Genomic DNA, 21,077 nt, shown 5'->3' on the forward strand with positions numbered 1-21,077 from the left:
TAATTCAAGGCTAGTTAATATATTTATATATTTTTTTTCTTTTGTTTTTTTATAAATTTTGTAAAAAAAAAATTTATTTCATGAGAGCATGAACCACAGCCTTGGCATTCAATGTCTTTAGATCTGTATAAGTTTGACCTGTGCCAACAAAAACAATTGGTTGACCAGTAATGTAAGTCATGGAAATAGCTGCACCAACCTATGACAATAAAAATAAATTATTATTATTATTATTACTAGGGTACTATTATTATTGGGTAATTAATTATATATAGAAGTGTGGCTGCTAGCACTTTTGATAATCAAAGAACAAATTCTTTACATATTGCTTTGAATCCAGTTTTACCAGCTAACATTTGTCGGCACATTGATAATATATTTGCTTAATTAGATGTCATATAAGAATCAATGTTCTATAAGTTTATACAAAGGGTATAATTTATGATTAATATCAAGGTTGTCTTTGAAATTTTATAGTTCTGTGCCACACTACTATTTAACATAATTTCCTTATTTTTCTATGCATTGACTCGTAAGTCAACGCCAAAATTTAAATTATATGTCTATGTGCCATCATGGGTAGTTGTTTCTTCCTGAGTACGTTAAGGCTGGACCGTACCTAACAAATTTTCGAATTTAAGATTTCTATTAACTCATTAATTGATTATCGTTACAGTGATTTTTTTAGCGCCGACAAAAAGCATCAGACGAACTTCCTCGGAAGATTTTCATCATTCGAATCCCATAAATATATAAAATGTAATTATAAATCTAAAATACGAAAATTTGTTAGGTATGGCACAGCTTTGAGAGTCTCATCAGCAGGGCTATGCTAACGTACTCTTGCCTTGGACTACGTCTTATACTAGTACGAAACGAGCTAAAACCGTATCGCGGGCTTCGCTCGACACTATACTAGTAGAGGGAGGCGGATACCGTCCAAATTACTTGCATCTCAATTTTAGGTGAGCTGTTGTACATCGTAACAGTGATGAAATAACAAAAATATGCCAATTTTCAAGTATTACAAGAGCTCCAAAATTATTGTAGCTCTTAGATCGACCTTCAAAACTTCACCATCCATCTTACGGTATTATATAAAAATGGGGTTCCGTTTTTGTCAAACTAGGCCCAGGAGGCAGCATCATAACTCATTCGATGAAGAAAAATTAATTGAAGCTTTTATTTTAGTAATTTAAATAATTATTATTCGTGATTTAGCTTGATATTTTGCGATGAAAATAAAGATGTTTTCCAGTTGCATGCGCAAAACCCTGATGAAGTATTTTGGACACCAGATGTTGCCGAATATAGGGACCTCGACGATTTCGAAAACCGAAAATTTACAATTATAGTCTTTTCCCAAAGGGCCTGACGTTTTTAATCTTTGGGAAAAGTGAAAGTTGCTTTTCCTTTACAAAATGGAACACAACACTTACCCATATTCTGTATAATTTTTTAATTTTTCTGATATCGAATATATATGATAATCATGCGAGTCTTGTAGCTACTCCAAAACAGATATGTAACTGACAAATATACTGTATATTTATTATGGTTTGACATTTATATTATTTATGGAAATCATCATATAATTGATTATAAATTTGAAAATTTCTTGGGTTTTTTTTCCTAAATTTGACATTTAAAAATGTGCGCTCGACCAAATTCGCTATTATGCTGCTCTCAAACGGAGGAGTTTGGCAAAACAGAACCCCATTACAATTATATATTTAAAAATTTATTTTGGAAGATTTGTAAGATTTCATGTTATTTTCATCATTTTTTCCCCTTGAGGTGCAAGATCCGGATAGTTATCTTGTGTTAAAGGCGAAATGACACACAGAAAATTTAATCCGCCGTGTAACCAAACACGTAGAAAAAGTTTAATTATAGAAATTTAAAGTGCGAGCACTTGGAACACTGAAAAATTTGTGCAGCCCCACTTCTATATAAAAACCTTTATATTGTTATATTTAAAACTTACTTTATCATCAATAGTATCAAATTTGGTGAGAACAATTCCATCAATAGTACGTGGATTTTCCGAATTACTGTAATCTTCGAGTGCACGATTAAATTTAACTAATTGATCAACAGCTTCATTACCAACAAGTGCTTCACCAACAAATAATACAAGATCCGGCTGATTGACCTTAATTAATTTAGCAAGTGCACGCATCAGCGGTTCGTTGTCTTGCATTCTTCCGGCAGTGTCAATCAGCACGATGTCAATTCTTGTATCTCTAGCATGACGAATAGCCTCAGCAGCTATTCCAGCAGCATCTTTACCATATCCTTTTTCGTACAATTCAACCATTGTAACGTTGCCGTGTTTCTCTGGTGGATGTAAAGCATTCAAGTGACGCATGTGCGTACGTAATTGCTCAACAGCTCCAGCTCTGTAATTTTATTTTATTAATAAGTATATTTTTTTTATTTTTGGAGGGAGGAAATAGATGTAAAGGCTTCAAAGAATTCAATTTTTTTTTTTTTTCATAAGTCGATTGTAGAACTATTGAAAAATATATTCTGAAAATTTAAAAACAAATTTCCAAGCTGTTTAAAAGTTACCCAAGTAGCACACTTGGCTTTTTGACATCCCAAGTAGCACAGAGACAACTTTAAGATGTCATAAAGATGTCTTTTAAAAGGACAAGACAAATTTTTTTGTGTCTTAAAGTAGAGTTTTTTTTTGTGATTTGACAGTTATTTGTAATTAACTTTTTGTCGTCACTTGTATCAAGTCTTTTAAGCAGATATTTTTTCGGTGATAAATTTCTGATCGTTTTGTCACCATAGATGTCGCAAAGTCACGTCTGCTACTTGGGATCTATAAGACAAAAGTTTTGAAACTGTTTTCTGATCAATCGATAAGGCACCAATATATTGACAATATAATCAGAAATTTATGTCACCGAAAAAATATCTGCTTAAACGATTTGACGCAAGTGACGACAAAAAGTAAATTACAAATAACTGTCAAATAAGTCATCTAAACGATTTTTTAATTGAAATGACTTTTTTAAGACGGAAAAAAAAACAAATTTCCTGTGACTCCGAGAGCCAACATCCGTATGTCTTATTTATATAAAAAAACTTGACTTTGGAAAATGTTAGGAAATTTTAGAATATACTCTTGAATATTATATTCAAGAGATATTATAGATATTATATATTTATACAGATTGATGAATATATGTAATATCTTAATAAACAACAGTGACCTTGTACTTGATTTGTTTGGGTTTAACCAGCCTATATCGGCTAATCACTTAGCGTCCATTATATCTTTAAGAGCATAGATTTTACTCTTATTTTCCATGTAAAATATTCAATTTTTTTCTATAATAGCTCTGACAATTAACATCAATAAATCAATATATAAGTAATTGATACATATCATACGAATAATAAAATTATACTTCTATGTATTATAACATCACTGTAACTACACGCTCTGACACCTGATTAATGTATTATATTAAGTGAGCCTGTTAATGACGTGAGCTGTTGAGTCTATGTAAAGTAAATAAATAAATATATGTATAAAATGACCCCGAGGTATAAATAAAATGTATATATTTTTTGTGTTAAAAAATTGATGAAAATCTCTAAAAATATGCCTTCCTACACCTATTTCCCCCTTTAATATAAAATATAGATATATATTATTTACCGGAATGTATCACATGCAGCAATTAATACACGGAAGTTATTTTCAATCAACCAAAAACATATTTTAGCTAAATTTGTTGATTTCCCAACACCATTAACTCCACAAAAAGACATAACATATGGCCGTCCATTCTTTTTTGCTTCATAAGCATCACGGAGTATATCAACTCTACGTTTAGGTGATAATATTTGTACAAGTGAATCAGTCAATGTATTTTTAACAGTACTTGCAACACTTTCAAATGTTCCCAATACTTTCCCTTCGAGCTTAGCGCGTACAGAATTACAAAGACTCATTGAAATATCAGCAGCAACATTTTTCATAATCAAATGATCCTTCATTTTCTCTAAAACCGGATCTAAATTTTCTTGGGTCAATGATTTATTACCAACAAGACCTTTAAACATTGAAAACATTCCTCCAGATGATTTATTTGCTTGTGATTTATTGTTGTTGCTCATTGCTGCAGTTTTATTGTTTATTTCATCTTCAGAATCGCTTTCGACTTCTAAATCACGAATCGCACCTTTCATCTGACCAACAAGAGCAGTATTAGCTTGGACAGAAACTGGCGTGTCGGATATTTTATCTCTAGTGCGTTCAAGATTTGGTAAATCTTTATTGGTACCACCAAGATCCCATACACGTGGTTTCTTTCCTGCTTTCTCTTCTTTCGGGCTTTTTTGTTTCTCCGGTTTTTTCTTTTGACTGTTGAATCTTTGCGCCAACTTTATACGATTTATAGCCAATGGATCATCTCCCATATCTTCTTCATTATTTACATTTGAATTGACATCATTATTTTCTTTTAAAATTTCTTGAATTTTAGCTAAAATTTTAAGTAATAAATTTAATTACATCGTAAATTTTAAGCAGAAAAATAAATAAAAGTTTCTTTACCTGGAACTTCATCACTTCCTGCATTAGGTTTTTTCTTCTTTCCTTTAAAAATAATTTCATTATTTATCAGTACAAATTAAATAATATATGGGCAGGCTAAAACTACCAGTTCTGGATATTTAAAAAATTCTGATAGTGATTTATAAGATACTTAAAAATATGACAGATTTTTGATCATATTAAAAAAATTTTTAATTTCACTTATTACAGTATCAATATCTTTTATTACTTTCATATCGATACCTCAGTTTTGAAAGATGTGACCCATATTTAAAAAATTTTAAAAGAAGCGTGAAATTTTTTAAAATATACTGACTTAATTTTTTTAATTTGTGGGTTACGTCCATTTCAGACTAAGGTGACATTATTTAATAGAAATGCAATAAAATTTTTATTAATTTAAATTTTTATCAAAATAAAATATAAAATGTCTACGAATTAAGTAGTGTCCAAAACCGGTACTTGTACTCTACATCGCGTTCCTAATTTCAAGAGGACTTAAATTTTTTACACCCTTTTGGTTTTAGAAAACTCTCTAAAGAGCGTAAAATTTTTGTTTCATTGTCAACCATCTTGTAGACTTATATTATTGCTAAAAATTAAAAAAAAAAAAAAAAATTTGAAAGCCAAAAGGGCGTACAGTTTACATTATATGCCCTTTAGATTTTCAAAATTCATTTTACAAATATTCAGCTACAGAATAAGTCTACAATATGATTTGCAATTAAAAAAAAAAATTACCCGCCCTTTTGGTTTTAAACTCAGTGACTAAACCCAAAGGGACGTATAAAAATATGTCCTTTTGGAATTATGGCTGCTCATTTTCAAAACACAGTAACTGACAAAAGTTGAATTTTTGAAATATGAATTGAATCATGTTCACAAGACTCCACTGTAACAAAATAGTATATTACAAACCTAAGGAGGAAAGTAGGACATTCCAACCCACGTGTATAATTGGGATTGGGACGTCCGTCCCTCTGTGATGAGTATACAATTTTTCATCAGACCTTCACCTGAAAGTTTAAATTTTTGCTTCTGTTTATAGGAATAGTGGCACATGCGCTACTTTTTATCATTTATTTTCTTGTACGACTTTCTTCCCTCTAAACAGGACAGGAATTTAAACTTTCGGCGCAGGTATGGTGATAAGAACTAAAAAATCGATTTAAAAAAAGTTTTCTCTTACTGTGCTTTGAAACTGGGCAACTGATTAGTGGCGCGATATATAAAAGTTAAATTTTTACCTTGCTGTTGTTTCTTATTATTATCTTTATCATCTTTTCTTTCAATCATACTAGCTACAGTTTTTTTCGATTTAAAACTTTCATCGAAAGTACGCATTTGCTTAGGTAATTTAGCTTGTTGTTTACCCCATTGCTCCGCGTTTGTTAATATATATTTAAAATCATCAATGAATTTATAATTATAAAACCAATCAGAGTTATTCAATTGATTTTTAAACTTATCACGAAATTCTAAGTGGATATCGTTTAAAAATTTATCAACATAAGATAATTGCAATATTTTTTGATACGCAACAACAAATATCAATTCAAATTCATTATCCAATTTATATTGCAAACGTAGAGATTCATGTTCGTACGAATTAACTCCAGTACGTTCCTAGAATAATAATAATAAATTATCATTAATTGGTTGTTATTGTGATTATGTAATAATTATACGATATGACAAGTCAATTTCTTATCAATTCTAACTTCTAATGAATTATGTAAATAATGAGTATTTTAAATTATCGTATTTTATTTGCATACATGTTTTTTTTATGATGAGTGTGAATGTCACTGACAAGTAGGAATTTTTAAAATTTTTGAATAAATAAAATGAAAGCAGGATAAAAATAAAAAAAATGTGTATTTAGATCAATGAAAAATCATTACGCGCATTTTTTAAAATTTTGTTATTTTAATTTATTTATTTATTTGCTTAAAATTTATAAAATGTCTGATGTCTGCTACACACACTCATTTTTTATGTCATTTATTTAACAAATTAAACTGATTAAATTTATTTTTATTTATATGTTATTGATTTAATAAAAATATGAAAATATTTACCTGCAATATGACACTTCTTATAAGTGCATTAACAGTTGGAGTAAATATTTGTGATGTACTTTGGAAGCACCAAAGAACAATTCCACCCTTACTAAATATTGTAAATAAATCCAACATTTTTAAATATATTATTTTATATTTTTTAACTAATAATTATATATTTTTTCTGTTTATCTATTTATATATATATATTTAAATGTCTAATAAATGTAGCTAACCTACAGCTGTTCACAATAAATGTGTGTTGTGTATAACCATATGTTTTTTTTTGTACACGTCAGATTACCGGAAATAAAGTTGTCACTGTAAAAAGAAGAGAGAGAAAGGATTTCTTTAATTTTTCTTATCAAAAGAAAATTATTTCGTTTTATAATCAAAAGATGGCGTTGATTTTAAAACCATTTTCTTTATCGACATTTTTAAAATAAATTTTTTTTTTATTTTATAAAAATTCAGTATTTTTATAAAATAAAAACTGAAAAATTGCTTTTGTTTTTTATCACAATACTGTCAATATGTTTATTATTAAATATATATCGCGTCACTAATTTCAAAATCAGTATAAATGTAGAGGACATAAGACAATTACCAGGGGTTCGCACTTTTCTCTCTATTACACTCAAGTCCACGAACGGTACTATTTTTGTTGCACTTGTGCAGTAAATGGAAACTTTGGTCGAGTTTTTCTCTTAAACAAACGAATATTGTCAAACAATTTAAGCGCACTTCGCTACATTAGACAGTAGTGCATCAATGTGCGGTCTGCATTTTGTATTTAGAGATTTTGTTTCCGAAAAAAACTCAGCCGAAAATATCTAATAACTCCTGTTACATATAAAAAAAATTAAATAATTAAAATAATCAGAGTGCATTCCGAAATTCGATGCGAGCAGCTGTAACGTAGCACAGCTCAGTAGCAGACTCTGCAAGTGCAGCGTAGTAACTGCACGATTTTTTGCCCAAAACGTGTTTTTTTTTTTATATTTTAAATATTTCTATCATATTCTGCCGCCGTTTTATTTTGATTTAAGATTTTAAATTTTTCTCCCATTTCTAATCAGTTATTTTCCGAATATTTAAATTTACCGCGCAAGTAATAAGAATAATTAATAAATTATTTATGAAAATAACAAATTTCGAGTATACTTTTCAGTCTAATTAATATAATTATTGACACAAATAAATTTTAATAAAATTATTAAATTTGAATTTTGACATTTCGCGCCAAGTTGGCGCTACTGCGTGTCAATGTATTCAACGTTCAAATTTTTGCTAAAGTGGGGGGCGGTCGAATAATCGCAAATCCGATTGCTTTGTATCAACTGACGGTTCGATAGCTTCAGTCAGTATCATCGACAACGGCAGTAGTAGTCCATATCTTTGTTCTTTACGTTTGAATTGAGACACAGTATTGCAGTTAATTCGCAGAATTATCCATAAAATTTATTGCTCATAGTCATTCTTTAATTAAAATGTGCAGTGTTTGTATAGTTCAAATTGTGCAAAGTGTCTGTGGTGTAGTTAAGTGTTGAGTGTTCAGTGCTAGCGTGAAGTGTTGCTGATGGCTGATGCTGGTGTCTTCTAAGTTCCTGAGCAAAATCATCTGGCATCGTCTGGTGGGAAATAGCAGTTAAGTGACGTTATTTTAGCTGCAATACACTTGGAGCAATTTAAATTAAATCTCCAAGTATATTAGGACACCCTTCTGCATATTATTTCCCCACCAAGGTTTGTTCAAACACTTGCGTGTTTTTTTTTTATTTTTTACATATTTTTCTATCATATTCTGCCGCCATTTTATTTTCACGTACGATTTAAAATTTTTCTCCAATATCTTGTAATTTATTTTTGAAATATTCGGTACAGCTGCTCGCAGCACATTTCGGAATCCACCCTCCATTATTTGAATTCATTAATTTGTTTATTCAAAATTTATGAACTGTTTCATGTCTATTACATTCACACTTATGTCTTCATTCCAAAAGGACTTATATTTTTATATGTTTTTTTGGCTTTAGTCACTCAATTTAAACCCAAAAAGGCGTATAATTTTTTTATTCAATTGTTAATCATATGAAGACTTATTCTAAGACTGAAAATGTTTTTTTTTCAATTTTTAGCTATAAAATAAGTCTACAAGACGGTTGGCAATGAAAAAAAAAATTATACACCTTTTCGGAATTAGTAACGGGAATGAGTGTGAATGTGCAAATATGAACCAATTCATAAATTCTAAATAATGAAATTGAAAAAAAAGCGCAAATTGTCTGGTACATTCACACTCATGTACCGCGATATATATTTGTAGCTGGTGAAATATATTTTGAAGAAAAATAAAACAATTTGATGTAATTAACTCTAAGAATAATTAAAGCAGCAGACTCGAAAAATTTTTTTGTTTCTAAATGTCAAAAATAAAAATTAACAAAAATATTTTTGAAAATGTATATGAAATCTTCATATATGTAAGTACATGATTTCGAATAATTATTAATAATAATGTAATTTATTTATATAAAAAAATATAAAACTGACAGATATTTTTTGCTTTCATTTTCATGTTCAATAAATGGCGGGAAAATGTCAGAACTTTAAACTGACGCCTCTACAGTCAACAGAAACTTGCTGTTAATAAAAAAAAAAAAAAAAAAACAGATCCATGATAACCATGTGCGTTAAACAAAATAGACATTAAATAATGGAATTGGATATATCATTTAATAGTAATATTTAAAATACTTATAAAAAAATATCATTATATCTGCGGTTAATTTTCAAGTAATAATAATTGATTATAATAATATTTACACTAAATTATAGAATAAAAATTAATTTTATATTTCAGCATGTCTATTATTAAATTCCCTTGGATTAATATATGTCGGTTGATGTTGACACCTAAGAAATTAATAATTAATAAAAGAACATATATACACCAAGTAAGAAGTTTTAAAGAGTTGACAATAAATAAATTACTCGATGGAGAATTAAAATTTGCTGATGACCAATGGTCATTAATACGCAAAGAATTATTTGACAGTGGTGCAGGCATCAATGAAGCCAATGTTGACTGTATTATTATTGATACATGCAGAGAATCAGACAACAAAAATTTGGGATTAAATTACGTCCAACATTTAATACGAAATGAAAATAAAAATTTAAATCTTGCTACTGTTGGTAAATATTTTAAATTGCTGTATGACAGTAAAAAAGTATTGGATTCACAAGAAATTGAAGAGGTTTATCGTCTGTATGATGAAATAAGGACAAAGTATCCAATTGTCGATGCAATTACTGCAGAATATTTAATCTTGGGTTTGTCATTGACTGAAAGATGGAGAGAATGTGTTGAATTATTAGATATGATTACAATAACAAGTTCGTCACATAGTGCTTCTTTTTCGTCAATTATATCAGCAGCTTTTGATCATGACGAATTTAAATTTGGTTGGGAGCTTTTATCACAAATGTTCCCACGATTACAACCAAGTCAACGTGCCTATGATTCTTTTTTAAAATATTGCACGAGAACGTCCAATAATTCACGAGAATTGGAGTATGTTATTAATAAATTATTTGAATTATGGAAAGCAAATGACGTATTAGCGCCTTCAGATGTTATAACGGCAATAGTTGATCTTCTTGTTAGTACCGGCGAATGGGTTGCTAGAAAAACATCGATTGGAAAAGAGTAAATATGTTGTATAATTAATTTTTAATGAGTGACTTTATAAATTATTCTATACTCAATAGTTTTAATTGAATGTGTAACAGCTAATGACATATTTTTACAATTATTCAACAGTGGTACATGTGAACATTGTAGTCAAGCACTGAAGCCTTTAGATCTTAAGCCAGAAGATTTTCAAGCTTTGTCAGATCTTGTGTTATCGAAAAATTTAATTGGTGGAGATGTTTACGGGAAAACGACTCCTGAGGAGTTGAAGCAGTTTAAAAAATTTGTTGACTCAACAAAACCTTATGATGTTTGTATTGATGGACTTAACGCGGCCTATACCCTCAGTCGAACTCAAAAATCGTCATTAGGCCAAGAGGTAATTGAAAAGTTTAGCATTATAACAAGTCGCTCCAATATCTCTCTATGTTCAGACAACTCTATAGTATGTCTCTACCTAAAATATGTCTATCGTAAAATAAAACTATCCTTGAACTGATTGCTCCAAAACATCTCTAACTGAGAAAACATGTTAGTTAACATGGAAATTCACGTGTTTATTCAGTTAAAAGTTTAGTTATATTATTATTAATTCATATTTGCACCGAAAAAATAAACTTTAAAAATTCGTGTCTGAAATTATAACCCGGAACCTGGATATTAACACAGGAAACTTTAAGATTCCAAACAAATTTTATAATACGTATCATGAATTTTTTAAGTTCCAGTTGCGATTTTTAAAGTTTAAATATTTATTTTTCTTGCATAGACAATAAATTTTAATACTTATTTTATAATTCTTCACGTTTTAATCATAAATGAAAGAATTACTATTTAGAATGATAGTAGGTACGGATCACTTTATCATTATATTATTTGTCGTTCTTCAATTTATATAAAATAAGAGACCCAGTACTCGATCACTCATGTATTTGTATATCGATATTTACTAAATATATCTATACAAATACACGGAATGATCGGATACTGATTCTCTAATCAGGCACTGGGTCTTTTACCTTACTTCGATTTTTCCCGTGTGGGTTTTATACCACCGTCTGATAGTTCTGGCAAATTTATATCTCTGTCATAAATAGGTTATTGTTGAGAGTTTTTTTTTTAATTTTATTCAGTAGAGTTCACTCGGATGGAGTTTTAATTTCGGTGAACCTGTTTCTGGTAGAGATGTTAATTCGCTGGTGATTCATAATTTTTTTAACTTCCCGGTAGAAGTTATTGGTTTCGGTCCGATTATCAAAAATCGAGTTTTTTTCCAATTTCGATGTTTTGAGGTCCTAAGAAGCTTCTCATCACTGTCAGATGGACGTCCGTCTGTCTATGTGGGTGAACGTGTGTATATAAACTTTTTTAGTCCAAAGATATATTTAGAACGAATCAATCGATCTAAATTTACTTTGCGGCAATCGAAAGGGCTCATTAAGACTTAAAACTGATTAGCTTACAAATTATACGAAGAATAAAATTTTTTTCAATCGCTTAACCGATTTGTTTCTAAGTTTGATCAAATCTAAGTCTCAATAAGCTCTTTCGTTTGCCACAAATCACGAGCAAATTGATCGATTTGTTCCAGAGATAACGTCGAACAAATAATAACGTTTGAGCTGTGAGCTCGAAAACAGCAGGAAGTTTTGGGGTTTGCCCGCAGGGTCAACTGGTTTTCAGATTTTTATTTCACTCTAGACAGCTCTGAAACTTTTTGAAATGTTTTAATCATTTTTAAAAATTTAACGGATGTTTTATAAAGTTTTAGAATTTTTTTTAATGTCTCAAAAGATTCTAGAGTTTTCAGATGGAAATAATTTCTAATTAAGAACTTAAATTATAAAGAGAACAGTGTGATTATTTTTAAATTTTTGTCTAATGAAACTCAAATAATTAAATTAATTTTATAGCTAGCGACAGTTGTTGAAAAATTCGTTTCACAAAACAAAAAAGTATTCATATTAGGACGCAAGCATATGAATAAATGGTCGGCCAAACATATGAGTTACATACGAAAACACTGCTACTTATTTTTTGCAAATAATTTGTAAGTATAAATTCTCATGTATTAATACTGAGTTTTTATTGATTTTTTTTTGTTCTTAATTTATTTAGATCACAAGATGACCCATTCTTACTCTACGCAACTCTTGCCAGTGGTATAAATTCATATTTCGTATCTCGAGACTTAATGCGTCGGCATAAATTCGACCTACAGGATGATAAAACTAGACAATTATTTCGCCACTGGCAGATAAGCCGGCAGATCTTTCCTACATACGTTGGAACAAATTTCCATAGAACATTATTACTTATTTATCCTCCCAAATATCTTCCAGTTGCCCAAAAAAATTCACATGGCTGGCATCTACCATGTTCTGATGATCCAGATCTAAAATCACCCGATCTTCATATTCCGAAACCACCTCAGACCTGGATTTGCCTTAGAAGAAATTAACTGATAATCGTCCATATTTTTAGTTAAAAGTACAAAGAAAAAAAATAATTTACTTCTGCTGTATTCTTTCTTACAAAACATTTTTTTTTTTTTATTAAAATTGTAAAAATGTCGTTAATTATTTTTGTTTTATATTTTTAATAATGATAATAAATCAATTGGATTAAAAATTATAAATATCTACCAAAGCTTTATTGTAAATTGATCCAAAAAATTAGTGGTAAAAATTAAATGTTCAGTATCTAGACAGTGTTACAATTCTACTCACAACATCTCTACTTAAGGGAAGTAACTACAACTCTACTCACTCACAACTTTACTCAGCCTCAATTCTATTCACAGTTTTAACTCTACTCAGCTATATCTTTACTCAGCGATAACTTTACTCAGTTACAACTGTACTCACGTATTTTACCCTATTATGAGTAGAGTTAAACCTGAGTAAAAAAAACTATGAGTAGAGTTGAGGCTGAGTAAAGTTGTAAGTGAGTAAAGTTGTAGCTACCTTCCCTTGAGTAGAGATGATGTGAGTAGAATTGTAACACTGTCCTGTCACTATACTGTGATATACATTTTTTTTATTTATTGAAAGTGGTAAATGAAAATAAAAATAATGAAGTAGGTAAAATTTGCTATTTTATTAATCGATTTACAGTTTTAATAATTACAAAATGTTAAAAAAAAAAATAAAAAATGCTCATGTGTTGCTGACCATTAAATTAAAATAATATAAAACTTTCGAAGATAATTGTTCAATATACAAATCCATGGAATTCCGTAGTCGTTTTATATTTTTATCCTAAATTTATTTTCCATACAACTTTTTCTCTTAATTACCGGATTTAGCGGCTATAGCTTTTTGTGAACATGCCTCGAAAGCGGCTGCTACGTCACATTCATTCTCACCCTTATTAGCTTTAAACATTGAAAATATTTTTCATTAATTTCATTTTTTTTATATATTTCTTTACTTAAATAATTAATATTTATTAATTTTACCTTCTTCGACGCATGCTTTTGCACCTCCAATTAAAACTTTTGCAAAGTCTTTTTTATCTTCTCCCAACAAAGAAACTAATTTCTCTTCCATTTTATCAATTTGTAATTTACCGTCAGCCATCTACAGTAAATAAAAAAATAAAAAAATAGACATAAATTCAATGAAATATAAAAAAGGGCCATGTGGCCATACCCGGAATGTAAAGGTATATTTCTTATTTAAATCAATTAAATATGAAGTTCTAAAATCATTAATTAAAGCTTCTTCCATAAAATATAACATGCATTTCAAAAAATTAAAATAATTGTGTAGGCTTAATTTCAATCTCATAATATTGATTCTGGTACCTTCGAAACGCCACAGAAAATGAACTAATAAATAAAAAATAAATTCATAATAGTTTCAATTGATGTTCATTTCATAAGCTACTCTATAAAATTTACGAATTTCACTTATGTCTTATCATTCAGAAGTTATGAGAAGATGAAGCTGCGAAAGTAAATTATTTCAATTTTTTTTAAATATTCGAGGTCATCAATTTGTTAGAAGAAATTTTTATAAAACACAAGTTATGTAGTGAAAATCAAAACTAATTTCACGAACGTCAAGATGCATTTTACGAAATTAAGTTATCGCTTTCGGTTCAAAAGTTATTTAAGGATAAAGCAAACAATGATATTTTTACAACAATCAAAAAAATTTAAAACACCCGCATCTTCTAAGCTATTTGATCGATTTTGCTCATCTTCGAACTTGATCAAGGTAATTTCTCAAAGAACAAGTGTACCAAGTTTCATTAAGATCCAATAAAAATTGTAGCCAGTATCAATCTGACATGGCGCGTCATATACATACGTACATACATATTTAAACTTGTGAACCAATAGCATTTTTCGGAATTTCTCGGCAAAATAAAACATATTACAGTAAAATTATTTGAAAATTGCGAAATGAGATCTTCTATAACATCTATATTTCCATAAGAAATATATACCTTTAAATACCAAGTAGAATTAATATATTTTTTACTTACAACACCTGCATGATTCATACCGCATGCTTTGAAACATTTAATTTCTTGATTATCAGCATGTGGATCCTTGTTAAGAAGCGCGAAATTTTCTAAATTATTAAAAAAAAATATTTATAAATTGAAAGTATAACAACCAATACTTTTTACATAAATTTCAAATTACTTCTCATATTTTTTGTCCCAATTTTTTTAATATAGGTTTATATTTGTACTTACCTGGTGTTAATTTATCTTTGCATGCCTTAAAAGTTTCTTCCATTGATTTTTTCATAAGTTCCTCTATATTTAAATCCGACCTAGCGTTATTTACCTACATCATTAATTCAATAAATATAAAAATTAAATCGTGAAAAAAAATATATATATAATTGAAAAGTATAAATTTAACAGAAAATGTAATGAAATATTTAAAAAATAATTACAGTAATGAGGATAGTGAATAAAATTCCTGCAGCAGTTAATGTGAAGCACTTCATTTTGGTTGTTTGTTTTTTGAAGCACTATTTGAAATTTTAAAAAAAGTTATTGATGTATTTTCTGTTAGAATTAGAATGACTTAAATTAACATACGTACGCTCTGTATTTATATGAAAAAAATTCAATGGTAAGTACCAATTACTGTGTCTTTGAAACAATTTCGTACACGAAAGGAAGCATTTCCTTGATCATCACTATTGATACATTCGTTATCACTATTTATTTATTATTAAAACTTGAATAATTATCAAATAATTACAATAATTAACAATAATCATTTATCACTGAAATAAATCTTACCGACTTTTCTGAAAAATCAATTACTTTAAATTAAATTACAGTGTTACTTTAAAATTTATTTATTATCATACTTATGTAAAAATAAATACATATTTTTTTGTCTTTATGCTATAGAATATCATACAATTTTTTTTTAATTTCATGTCATTACTGATAGATTACATTTTTTTATATGATTTTGTTTTACGGGAAGAAGTATAACTGTAAATAAGAAAAGTTACATAAATAAAATTTACATTCAATTTTTAAAAAAAGTAAATATTAAACTATAATATTACCTCTGGTGCTCTACCGTACCAGCACTTCATGAATTCCCAACTCGGTCTACAACCCTCAGTAGCTGTAACTAAATAAATTATTGAAAATAAATAGTGTTAATTTTAATAAAACTTATAATTATAGGGGATAGAAAAGGCAAAACGGACTACTTAAGGAAATACTAAATTTTTGGAGGCTCAAATACGTTAAATTTTGTTTTTTCTAATGATATTCAAAGTAAATAGCAAGAATTTTCAACTGTCGTTAAAAAAAAATTTCATTTTTTGCGGTCAAAATGGGCCAGCCCCTAAAAAAGGTGAAAAAATTTGTGGATATCAAATAAATTTGATTAAATTAAATTGCTCGCAAGTAATTTACATAAAGAAAAATTTCATTTCACATAATTATTGGATGCAAAGGAAGAAAAAGAAATTTTTGATAGTTTTTATCATGAAACAAAAGTCATTAACATTTTTCGACTGACACTTTCGATTTTTGAAAATGTTTAACTACCTACTTTATATTGGTAATTTTTTATTTGTTAATCACTATTGATTATTAACTTTAAAGTAAAAGATTTAAGTTAGTTTCAATTCCAAAGAACATATTTTTAAAAATGCAATTATAGATTGCTTAAAGTAATAAATAAAAAAATTTTTAAAAGTTGATTAAATTTAAAAAATTGTAAATATTTTCCAGTTGATTATTGAAATACATCTAAAGTAATTCGACACTGGGAGTTTTTTTATTGTAAATTGATAAGAAAAAATATCAAATTGATTTCATACTATTTTTTTAGAAAAACAAAATTTTTCGCAAACTGAAAAAAAAAAATTCAAAATAATGCTCAATTATATTTACAAAAGTGATTTTGAAATGTTTAAATAATATTTAAAAAAAAAGATTTTTTTATAAAATTTTTGGGGTACCCCGTTCTGTCCCCCTCTCCCCTATGTATTAAAATAAAATCAATTTAGACATTTACCTTCATCGGCGCAACCTGAACAAGCTGTTTTTGCTTTGTCTACCAATTCTTCGGGCAGCAACATATCGATTTGTTTAACCATCGCATCTATATTTAATTTTCCAGTTTTGTCAGCCTTCAGAAAAAACGTACATTTATTTTAGTAAATTTTCTCATTAATATTAAAATAAATAATTAAACACTTACAACTTTAGCCATCTTAAGCAAACATGTATGATAACACATAAGAGCTTCCTCTTCTGGAAATTGTCCTTCGTGTTGTCCGTCTTGTAACTCTGATAAATTTGAAAATAAATAAAAAATTTAATTATTTTAAATATATAATTATATTTTTAAAAATTACCTTTGCTAAGTCCAGTTTTGGCTGCACAAGTTTTGCCCAATGGTTTCATAGTGTTTATTATTTGTGCCATACTCATTCTCTATTTATTAAAAAAAAAAAAAAAATTACATAGGTGTAAATTTTCTACAGCCCGTATACTAATCATTATTAGAATAAAAACATTGAAGCTTACAGATTCAACATGTGGGATATTATATCCTAATAAAAAAGCCGCAGCAAGGATGAAGAAAAGGGTATTTTTCATTTTGTATTTCCTTGCACTTAACACACTCACTTGATGACTGTCAATCACTATTTGGCATAATGAGTTGCGTAAAAATATTTTTACATCTTTTATACTTTAGCAACTCTGTTTTTTATTCTCAACATTATATCTCATTACTTACTACAGTATAATCAATACTTAAATGCAAATTACAAATTACCCTATTCATCTGCTTCCTCAAAATTAACGACGTATTTATGTAACATTAAAACATCGGTCATATACTATATGTATATTACTTTATTAGGTAGTTATGTAATACAGAAGGTGTTAAAATCAAAAAATCAAAAATTTCCTTTTTTTTATTTATTAGTAAAAATTTTAAAATTTAATGGTCACAATAATTATTGCGCTCCGTTAGTGCACTTTCGAAAGAAATATTGTTATTTTACAAACTAATAGGAAATAATATATATCTATAAATGCAATTTATTCAACAAATTTTTTTTATTCAACATTTATTAGTCTGAAAAATTAAAAAAATTAACATTTTATGGATTATATGAAATTTTAAAAAATGTGAATTTTTTTTGTCATCGGGTGATTTGATTTTGTTATGAAGGAATCATATTTTCTAAATGAGTAAGCAAAAAAATTAAAATTGAAAAAAATTCTGTTATGCAATAGCGTAAAATAAATTTAAAAGATCAAATATTTTCAACATTATTTTATTAATTGTAGTAATTAAATTGTGTTTATTTTTTTAACCATAATTCGAGTTACGATTTTGCCTATTGGATTGACTGGAAGTACATCAAAACAATTCAATGTCAGACATAAATTATACCCTCTCATCTCAGATGTGACGTCGACACAAAAGGAAGCGTTTCCTTCATAATTAACTTATTAATCTCGTTATCTATTATTATTGTTTTTTTTTTTTTTTTTTTCGAAGGAAATCAGTAATATATTCTATAAGTACATTAGTTAAGTAAATAATAAATTTTGATAATGGAAAATGTATTTTTATATCAATTACTAGAATTGTGAAACGTTACCTCAGTTTGTAAAGTAGAGTCTTATTATCTTGAAAATTTTTAAGAAAATACTGATAACTGTTGGAAAATATGATGGCAGATAAATATACAGAACAATAGAAAATAACAATACTTAGAAAACATGTATGGAATTAAATTCTACTCAATATATTAAACGTTCTGCTGAAAAATTTTCTATAAATTTAACTGTAAAAAAAAATAATATTAGAAAATTTTCGGGCTACGACTTTTTAAAATTAACGTAACGCAAAATATGTTCAGTATTTTTATATTTTCAAATAACATAAATATACATTTGTAAAATATATTTGTGTGAATATCAATGTGAGAAAAAATTACGGCAAAAGATAATAATTAATATATTCAAATTGAAAATATATATCATATTTATTTTGCTGTTGTTGGAGATTGAATAGTTATATTTTTATGGGAAGAAAACAATCTGTAAAAGAAAAAAAACATATGTATACACTGTAAAACATTGGGAGTGAATTCGGAGTGATTACGGATTTTATTTAAATCCGAATTCACTCCGTCGTTCGGAGTTTCGGAGATTTAGAAAAAATCACTTCGCATGGGGAGTAAATCGGGAGTTTGTCTTTTCAACGGAGTGATTTCGGAGTAGTCTGGATTTTATTTAAATCCGCATTTACTCCAATTCAGAGTTTTAATATTAAAATGAACTTCTTTTAGGAATGAATTTCACTTCAAACCAGATTTTCATTATTAAATAAAATTTTTCTTCGGAGTAAATTTCACTTTGAGGGGATTCAATAAATTAACAGTCATCCGCTCCGCATTCACTCCGGATTTAATCCAGATTAACTCCGCTAATTTTTTTCAGTGTATATATATATATATATATATATATATATATATATATATATATATATATAATATATATATATATATTAATAAAAATTAATGTTTTTATAAGATTACCTCTGGACCATTTAAGAAATAGCATTTGACAAATTCAAAACTCATTCTACAAATTTCCGTAGATTTAACTAAAAGATAATTATTTGATCATTAATTGTATCAATTAATACTAATCGGCTATGGATAATAAATAATACTTCAATAAAAAAATATATTTACTTTCACCAAAACAATCTGCAGTTACAGCTTTTGCACGAGCTATTAAATCTTCGGGCATCATTAAATCTATTTGCTTGTTTATAGTATCCAAATTAATGTTACCACTTTTATCAGACTGAAAAAGAAAATGTTTACTAGGGTAGAAGTACCATTTGTGGCCACTGCTCCATTTTTGGACATTTAATACTTTATTTTAAATAATGAAACCGTATTAAAAAAAAATTTCATTGCAATAGTGTGATAAAAATATCTTCAAACACATTTAAAAAAATTAATTACGTTGTTGCGTATTTTACAAATTATTTTATTCAAAATTTCTAAGTGGCCAAAAACGGTACTTCTACCCTATATTCTCTTAAAGCATTTAATTAATAAATTATCATTACTAGAGAATTTATTCTTACGATTTTTGCCAGTTTAAGAAGACACGAATGATAACACATTAGAGCTTCATCTTCTGGAAATTCTCCATTGTGTTGTCCGGCTTGTACCTCTAAAAATTATTTATTATTAATTTAATATTTAAATTATCTAACCAAAAAAATTACCTTTGCTAAGACCAGTTTTTCCTAGACATGTTTTACCCAGTGGTTTCATAGCATTTCTAATTTGTGTCATAGTCATTCTCTGTCAACATTTATTATGAAAAAATATTTTATATTTGTAGTAATAAGTAATAGATTAAATAAAAGTATTTTTCTTACAGCCTCAGTTGGAGAAAAATTTATAAAAGTAAATATAGCTATAGCAGTTGTAAAGATAATAATATTCTTCATTTTGTATATTTATTATTATATTTGATACGACAATTAAATACACTCACTACTTTGGTGTACTCTATCCAGTTTAAATATTTAATGAAAAAAAAAACTAGATTCACATCATCTTATATACTTTTGCTTCTCTATCATCTGTACTTTTAATAACATCTTGTCATAAGTGACAGCATAATCGGTACAAAATTTATGTTATACACCTACAGCTGTCAAATATTCAGCAACTTATATTTACGTATTATCAAATCACTAATTATTAATTGTCTTAGTACGTACAGCTATTGTTTGTTACGTAATATTGATATTAGAAATAAAAAATAATATATTCATCAAATAAACTTTATTTTTTTTTGCATTAAAACGAACTCATTCATCTTGCTTACGAAATAAAGTTAAATGGAATCCATAACATAAGATTCAGGATGATTTGAAAAAAGTGTTCAAATATAATCTTATCAATATTCTATTTGTAAAATTCGTTTTTATGTAGGGTAAATCTACAATTTGTGGCCAGTGCTCCATTTTTAGACGTTTAATACTTTATTTGAATCGACGGAAAAGTATAAAAAACTGACATTGTAATAGTGTGATAAAAGTATCTATGAACACATTTGAAAAATTAATTATGTCGTAGCGCACATTATTTTTTGACATGTCCAAAACTAGGCCAAAATCGGTATCTCTACAGCATATTTATTTCGAAAATATAACTATTGTAAAAGGTCTCATGTCGCAACTTTT

General features: G+C 27.9%; 4 protein-coding genes across 4 annotated transcripts; 1 reads left to right on the forward strand and 3 right to left on the reverse strand.

Annotated features, from left to right (window-relative positions):
• Positions 1-63: 63 nt before the first annotated feature.
• Positions 64-6,937, reverse strand: LOC130669325 (signal recognition particle receptor subunit alpha homolog). Its single transcript, XM_057472133.1, has 6 exons — positions 6,661-6,937; positions 5,827-6,205; positions 4,580-4,621; positions 3,680-4,508; positions 1,988-2,402; positions 64-199 (listed from the first exon to the last, which is right to left on the reverse strand). Exons 1-6 carry the CDS (start codon positions 6,775-6,777, stop codon positions 74-76), a joined length of 1,908 nt encoding a protein of 635 aa, XP_057328116.1. The 5' UTR covers positions 6,778-6,937; the 3' UTR covers positions 64-73.
• A 2,350-nt stretch (positions 6,938-9,287) lies between these two features.
• On the forward strand, positions 9,288-13,535 carry LOC130670118 (mitochondrial ribonuclease P catalytic subunit). Its single transcript, XM_057473327.1, has 5 exons — positions 9,288-9,438; positions 9,506-10,354; positions 10,469-10,718; positions 12,253-12,389; positions 12,458-13,535. Exons 2-5 carry the CDS (start codon positions 9,507-9,509, stop codon positions 12,798-12,800), a joined length of 1,578 nt encoding a protein of 525 aa, XP_057329310.1. The 5' UTR covers positions 9,288-9,438; position 9,506; the 3' UTR covers positions 12,801-13,535.
• LOC130670125 (uncharacterized) lies at positions 13,420-15,412 on the reverse strand. Its single transcript, XM_057473336.1, has 5 exons — positions 15,256-15,412; positions 15,050-15,143; positions 14,834-14,922; positions 13,800-13,920; positions 13,420-13,715 (listed from the first exon to the last, which is right to left on the reverse strand). Exons 1-5 carry the CDS (start codon positions 15,307-15,309, stop codon positions 13,630-13,632), a joined length of 444 nt encoding a protein of 147 aa, XP_057329319.1. The 5' UTR covers positions 15,310-15,412; the 3' UTR covers positions 13,420-13,629.
• A 241-nt stretch (positions 15,413-15,653) lies between these two features.
• LOC130670553 (uncharacterized) lies at positions 15,654-20,424 on the reverse strand. Its single transcript, XM_057473971.1, has 12 exons — positions 20,265-20,424; positions 20,109-20,187; positions 19,965-20,053; positions 19,561-19,675; positions 19,402-19,469; positions 18,185-18,192; positions 17,369-17,534; positions 17,197-17,275; positions 17,040-17,128; positions 16,854-16,968; positions 15,889-15,956; positions 15,654-15,811 (listed from the first exon to the last, which is right to left on the reverse strand). Exons 1-12 carry the CDS (start codon positions 20,334-20,336, stop codon positions 15,794-15,796), a joined length of 966 nt encoding a protein of 321 aa, XP_057329954.1. The 5' UTR covers positions 20,337-20,424; the 3' UTR covers positions 15,654-15,793.
• Positions 20,425-21,077: the final 653 nt, after the last annotated feature.

Source organism: Microplitis mediator, chromosome 6 (genome assembly GCF_029852145.1).
Source record: "Microplitis mediator isolate UGA2020A chromosome 6, iyMicMedi2.1, whole genome shotgun sequence".
In the NCBI taxonomy this organism is placed as follows: domain Eukaryota; kingdom Metazoa; phylum Arthropoda; class Insecta; order Hymenoptera; family Braconidae; genus Microplitis; species Microplitis mediator.

What these genes read in the sequence shown, in the direction of transcription:
- LOC130669325 (XM_057472133.1), bottom strand. Translation starts at nt 6,777, where the DNA reads ATGTTGGATTTATTTACAATATTTAGTAAGGGTGGAATTGTTCTTTGG. An exon ending in AGGAAGTGATGAAGTTCCAG is followed by an intron (nt 4,509 to 4,579) that starts GTAAAGAAACTT and finishes TTAAAATTTTAG; the next exon opens with CTAAAATTCAAGAAATTTTA. An exon ending in TTGATACTATTGATGATAAA is followed by an intron (nt 200 to 1,987) that starts GTAAGTTTTAAA and finishes TTATTGTCATAG; the next exon opens with GTTGGTGCAGCTATTTCCAT.
- LOC130670118 (XM_057473327.1), top strand. Translation starts at nt 9,507, where the DNA reads ATGTCTATTATTAAATTCCCTTGGATTAATATATGTCGGTTGATGTTG. An exon ending in AATCGTCATTAGGCCAAGAG is followed by an intron (nt 10,719 to 12,252) that starts GTAATTGAAAAG and finishes TTAATTTTATAG; the next exon opens with CTAGCGACAGTTGTTGAAAA. An exon ending in TTATTTTTTGCAAATAATTT is followed by an intron (nt 12,390 to 12,457) that starts GTAAGTATAAAT and finishes TAATTTATTTAG; the next exon opens with ATCACAAGATGACCCATTCT.
- LOC130670125 (XM_057473336.1), bottom strand. Translation starts at nt 15,309, where the DNA reads ATGAAGTGCTTCACATTAACTGCTGCAGGAATTTTATTCACTATCCTC. An exon ending in TATTCACTATCCTCATTACT is followed by an intron (nt 15,144 to 15,255) that starts GTAATTATTTTT and finishes TTAATGATGTAG; the next exon opens with GTAAATAACGCTAGGTCGGA. An exon ending in AAAAGCATGCGTCGAAGAAG is followed by an intron (nt 13,716 to 13,799) that starts GTAAAATTAATA and finishes CAATGTTTAAAG; the next exon opens with CTAATAAGGGTGAGAATGAA.
- LOC130670553 (XM_057473971.1), bottom strand. Translation starts at nt 20,336, where the DNA reads ATGAAGAATATTATTATCTTTACAACTGCTATAGCTATATTTACTTTT. An exon ending in AAAAACTGGTCTTAGCAAAG is followed by an intron (nt 20,054 to 20,108) that starts GTAATTTTTTTG and finishes AATAATTTTTAG; the next exon opens with AGGTACAAGCCGGACAACAC. An exon ending in TGCTTAAGATGGCTAAAGTT is followed by an intron (nt 16,969 to 17,039) that starts GTAAGTGTTTAA and finishes TTTTTTCTGAAG; the next exon opens with GCTGACAAAACTGGAAAATT.